The sequence below is a fragment of the Taudactylus pleione genome, unplaced genomic scaffold (genome assembly GCF_031769625.1).
Source record: "Taudactylus pleione unplaced genomic scaffold, aTauple2 ptg000436l, whole genome shotgun sequence".
Classification (NCBI taxonomy): Eukaryota; Metazoa; Chordata; class Amphibia; order Anura; family Myobatrachidae; genus Taudactylus; species Taudactylus pleione.
In genome coordinates this window covers 3,188,631-3,194,770 of record NW_028284838.1, presented here as the reverse complement: position 1 = coordinate 3,194,770, position 6,140 = coordinate 3,188,631, and the positions used below count along the sequence as shown (strand labels likewise).

The 6,140-nt window shown below is 44.0% G+C and overlaps 1 protein-coding gene across 1 annotated transcript; it reads right to left on the bottom strand.

The window, feature by feature from the left end:
- Positions 1 to 278: 278 nt before the first annotated feature.
- On the bottom strand, positions 279 to 5,800 carry SSR3 (signal sequence receptor subunit 3). Its single transcript, XM_088447641.1, has 5 exons — positions 5,537 to 5,800; positions 3,657 to 3,783; positions 2,371 to 2,469; positions 2,006 to 2,137; positions 279 to 435 (listed from the first exon to the last, which is right to left on the bottom strand). Exons 1-5 carry the CDS (start codon positions 5,667 to 5,669, stop codon positions 369 to 371), a joined length of 558 nt encoding a protein of 185 aa, XP_088303767.1. The 5' UTR covers positions 5,670 to 5,800; the 3' UTR covers positions 279 to 368.
- Positions 5,801 to 6,140: the final 340 nt, after the last annotated feature.

Sequence of the window (6,140 nt, the reverse complement as noted above, 5' to 3'; positions counted from 1 at the left end):
CCAAAACTGCAGGATACTGTATATCACCCCCCATTTTTTATTTAACAATGATAAAAACTTGGCTCGTAACTAAGAGTGCGTAGTTGACCACTAAATGACAGACGCATAAGTATACACACTATATATAATCAAAGAACATATAGTTCTCCTTATGTAGTTGAGTGAAATCTCGCAGGGATGCTGGGAGCAAGGTGTCAGCAATAGCTAGTTTGCCAGAGCTTGCGTTAATGTACCTGTATAGATTCTACATTTTGAGGAACAGCAAATAAGAAAAAGAGAAAAATCAACCCGATGTTTATTGTACATGTTTCTAAATAAAAAAGAAAACAAACTGAACACTTTGCTGCACCATATTATTAATAGTCAGTTTACTTTGATCCTGTTGAAAGCAGTGCGATAAGGCCAGACGAGGCGCTTATGGACAAAATGTAGTTTCTGCGCAGTACAGTTAAGGAAATAAATTTCAGAAGTTATTGAAGCTAATAAACTAAACAATTGTTTACAAATTAAAGGGCGAAGAATAGATGAAGGCACAGTACTATGGCCCTGATTCAGAGCCGGACGCTCTGACCACAGCGCTCGCTCTGAATCAGGGCCCTCCTCCATTAAAATGGAGCGTCCTCCTGGACGCTCGTATAGCTGTGGGTCACCACCCACAGCATATACGAGCGTCCAACAAGATGGTCGCGATGGTCTTGACCATCGCAACCATCGGACTTGCGAGTGAAACCCTGTAGTCGGGTTTCTCAACCACAAGCCCTGGAGTGATTTTGGCTCTATCAGAGCCAAAATCACTGCCACTGACATCACTAGTGATGTCAGTGGGGCCGGCTTCAGACGGTAGGCGTTCCCATGGGAACACCTCCGTCTGGCCACCACGCCCACCAAAGGGGGCGTGCTGTCAATCAACATCAACAGCACGCCCCCTTTGGTGCGAGACCCGGAGCGATGGAAAGTCCTTCGCTCGCCGGGTCTCGCGCATGCACACAACGGAGCTCCCTCCGTCGTGCGCATGCACAGTGGGGAACATCGACCCACTTGCGTGCGTACTGCCGCTCGCGAGTGGGTCTGAATGACCCCCTAGGATCATTGATAAAAATGGACACAAGTAATGAGAAAAATAAACAGATAAAACTATAGACAGACAAAGGTTTATTTATTCTGCATTCCCTGATGACTAGAGCCTTGTACTCTAGTCAGATGTCCTTGACACCTTAAGCCTGCACCAGATACTCAGAGTTATGGCACAGGTAACAAGACTTGCCTTTTTTGAAGTTCACTTTAATCTTTTAGTGGTTTATGTATCAAGCAGTGAAAAGTGTGGAGAAGTTGCCCACAGCAACCAATCAGCTTTGAAGTAGCATTTATTAAGGAGAGTCTATAAAATAATAGGTAGGAGCTGATTGGTTGCTATGGGCAACTTCTCCACGCTTTTCACTGCTTGATACTTATTATCCCATGGGGCGGTATCCAATGACTAGCGCTAAAGTAGCGCTGCTAAGTGATTGCGGTGGGGCTCTCCTATTAGCCCTGAAATGCCACCCAGTGCAGGCACTTATCGTGGATATTTTTCAGGACCTGATGTGTCCTGAAAAAGAATCCACGATAAGTGCAGTTTTTTTTTCACCACAAAAAAAGGCGAAAACACATAGGGTCCACGATAAGCTTGCAGACCTACGTGTTTTCGTGTGATAGAAACAGGATAGTGTGAAAAAAAACATTGGCTAAAAGTGGGGATAAATAAAAAAAATCCCTGTTTTTCTCCGATCACGGGGATCAATTAGCGCTCGAACAATGTTTGGGGCTAATTGGATACTGCCCTTAGTGTTTTATTTCATTAAACGCTAGCTTACCTTTTAGGACGTGTCATGTAGAAGATGCACTCATCTTTTCACAGCACTACAGCCACACAGGCATAAACCACAAATAAAGCCCACGTCCAATATTAAGGCTTCTTTACCATGCTACAGATGTTTGGCAGACATTATTTTGAGAGAAAGGATACACTGTAGGGTTGAAGTTCTTCAGCAGGAAGAATGAGGCAATAATAACCAGTACTAGGAACAAGGTGTTATTGTAGAAAATGGAGAAGGTGGTAGCCTCATAGTCAGCAACTTCATTTTTCTTCCAAAGAATCCTTATACCAAGTAAATACAAATATGCAAAGTTATTAATGCACATGTTATTGATTAAACTTTTTTTGTTTAACTCCACAAATACCTTTCTTGAAATGAAAAACATTTATAAAGGGTATTTAAAAAAAGTACAGACATATAGGACACAGCAATATACAACTAAGGGATTGTTACAGATATATTACATACCCCCCTAATAAAATGTAAAGCAGAGCGACCAGGTCAGGCCCTTTACCTTTCATCCTTTTCTTTACGAGACATCTTCCTGCTGTCTGCTTCAGACAGTTTGCGGGTTACTTCTCTGGAGACAGCATCTTCACGCTTCTGGGCCACCCTGCAAAGACAATCCAAGTAAAACCTCAGTGACAGCAAAATAATAGTAGTAAGGAATTGCCTTAGAGGCATCAACACTCTCCTGTGCTGGACAGTGTTAAAAAAATAATAATCATTTTGCAACAAGTGAGACTTTACATAAAACAGGATTTGGCTACAAATTGTATGTAGTGTACAAAGGACAGTCAGGGACAACACCTAAGCTCCAAGCTTGAAGGGTTTGTTGTTGTGTCAACAGGAATAGAGAGGTCAGGTAGATGGCAAAGGCAGACAAACAAATCAGGAGAGGATACATTTGGGTACCATCGGCACAGAAAGATACTGAATTAATTTATTAGGGTTGCCAAGAGAAAATATGTAGACAGAGAAGAGGAGAGGGACTTAGGACTGGTCAACTGATAGAGGAAATGGAGAGGAGGTGGAAGAGTGATCGGATAAGTAGGATGAGAACTAAGATAGGACAGTGCCCTAGACCTAGCGAATGGAAATGTTTGTATGAGCAATGAGCAGCCCGCACCATGTGGCACATAGTACATATCTGTCCATGTGTGGCCAGCTCAAGGGACCCGGTTATTGGAGTCATAAGATGGAGACACAAAGATGGACAGGTGGTATCACATACTGAACATATAAAAGTGACATACAATCCTATATCAGAGCTAGTTTACAATACATGAAGGAGGAGAGGGGATTTTTTTTCTGCATGTAAAAGTAATAAACTAGACTCGGGTGTGAATGGTAAATAAAACAAGTTGCTGGATGCACAAGTTCTCATTCGGTGCTAGAAGGGGAGGTGTCATTTATAAAAGAGAACAGAAGCATCTCTCAGCTGCTATTCTATTGGCTCAACCAAACGCGAATTGAATAGCGCCGGGAAGGAGCGCCCAGAGTTATTCTATTCAGAGCGTTGTTAAGCCAGACTAAGGATTTCTTCTGGCATCCCTCCTGTGGTGCGAGCAGAAAGCAGACAAAACTCCTGCTGGTTTCTGCCCTTAAAAGCTTTAAAACACATCATGATTTAAGATTACATGTTAAAGGAAATTATTTTTTTTGTTACATATAATTAACTACTGAAGAAAAGGGCTGGAGTGCATTACAGGCAGTTTTTCAATGTGCACATTTGTAATTGCAAGTAGGGAGCTACTTTCACATAAAATGACACCCATCACGTTCCAGCAAATTACTTACTTGTGTTTAAGAACAAATTTTACATTTTTGTAAGCAAAGGCCACAAGGTAAGTGCTGACCAGTGTCATCACACTGTACAGAACAGCGGACTGCACCAGATCCATGTGCCATATTCTCCAGAATAGCCCTGCATAAAGAATAAAGAAATTAATAAATAAAAAAGCACTTTGCTACATATTACATAATGTATGGATATACTTTCGTGTAAATTAATATTATACATTATGATGCTAAAGCATTCATTAATTTGGGAGACCTGTATAAATTTCAGCAAGGGACAATATGCAGTGTACAAAGACTACCAACAGTAAAAATCAGGGCAAATATGAAAATGTATTTTACACAGCCCAAATGACGTGCACAGTATATACCCTATTCCCACATAAGACCAGCCCTATTGCCTTTCCATTATAATGAAGGCAGAAATAGTAACTTGCACCAATGGATAGAATAACTATCAACAAGCTTCTATATAGATTCTGGATATAAAAAAGGTATTCCAGTGCAGGGAGTTAACTGCACCCAAGTGTCAAATGGTGATACCAGCTTAAAGAGGAGTTTCCTACAGATTGTACAATAGATTTCATTATGTGTCAGCAACAGCTATAGCAGAACGTGACCAGTATTAGTGCAGCCCCAATATGATGGATGCGGCAAACCTTTTATTTTACAGTAGAGTTTAATAACCAGAGAGGACATGTCTGTATAGGGGAGCTTTTATACAAATCATAGAAGTTTTGTAGTAATAGAGGGAACAAGTGGCTGTATACATAATTTGAATCTTATGCTGGGTACACACTGAAGGATGTGTAACCAGTGCGATGGGTTGTGCGCCGGCGTCAATGCCTGGGAGTGATGGCACAACAGCAGGGGCAGTGCTGCATTCAGCAACATGGCCCCCACTGACGATAATCACCAGTCGAACATGCATGCAGGTCCGATGGGCAATGTCACTGTCAATGCATGGGGGCACGCATTGTCAGCGACATAACGGGTACACACTGGGCCTGATTCAGAGCCGGACGCTATTTGCGCTCGCTCGTTCAGAAAAAGGGGCCGGCTATTTAAATTGAGCGCTCGCTCTTTGCGGTCTGTTGACGCCTCTATGTCTGAGCAAGCGAACGAAACATGCGCTCGCTATTTTGTAAAGACGTCCCCTGGCCGCTCGCATCCTACGTCATCTCCGCTATTTATTTGATTAATCGAGTACATCGAAAGGCGTCTGAACTGCTCGCAGTGCTTGTGGTAGGTTTATCCTACCGCAATCATGCGAACAGTTCTGGCTAAAAGACAACCAAGTGACGTGGTCGATGACGCTGCTTTGTTAATTATGCACACCCTTAAAACGCCCGTTTTGACCTTTTAGCATGCCTGCGTTCGGATAACCACTCCCCGTTTTCAAGCACCTTCCCCTGTTACCACCCACAAACGCCTCATCCTGTCATTCAAATTAGCAGGCACTCGCTATTTTGCAAGCGCTCGATTTCTGACCGCCCTGACTGGTTGGCGCATACACATTACGACCCATACGCAGATGTGCGAACATCGCTCGGAGCGAACGATCGGCAGCTTACGAGCGGCTCTGAATCAGGCCCACAGTCCGATGTGGACGATACGTAGCATTTTCAAAGAAGCAGCTGTGTAATAGCCACACAGGCCAGTCAGGGGGTGCATATAGGGTCTGTAATGCATGCGCCCCATTATACTATGAGCACATTACTGCATGATACCATACATAAGGGAAGTCTGTACATGCTGCAGTTACACACACACATGTGATAGAGGTACAGTATATTGGGACTCTGCCTCTATAAAGGGACTACGGTGTCGGCGTGCCACGTCTACGGAATGAATGGGCTACGGCCCCAGGCAACACTTACAGATGGGGATGGCGGACACGATGAAGGCGTTGCCGAAGAAGAGTGCTGAGGACTTGGCGGACAGGTTGCGGCTGAAATCCTGCAGTAGGAGATCCTCCTCGGACTGCTGTTTGCTGCCGCCTTTAGGAGCCATGACTACTGAGAGAGGAGAGAAGCGACACGTCTCACACTGACTGACCCTCCACGGCCCCCGTCACCACACACTGCTACTACTACTGATTCGTCAGCACTGCGAGACCGGAAGCTGATGGGCGGACCATGTGACAGAATCACACTCGCACTGCTTTCTCTGCAGTTAGCCACGCCCCCGCAATGTGATTGCTTCACGGGGATTACAGGGTCAGACCTGATGATACAGACTCCGCCCATCTATTTATCAATAGTATAATGGGCCGTATTCAATTAGACGCGAAAAGCCGTTTTCCGCGAAAAAGTATCGCGGATGACGTCATTTCGCCGGGTGGAAAGTTATCGCCGTTTTCAATTCCAAATAGTTTCCGCGTACGCATAAATGCAATGTAATAGGCGAGATAGATTCGCCTGTGAATAGGTGGTGAAAAAAAGTGCAGAATTGGGGTTTAGGGGTGCAGGCTTAAAAAAAATA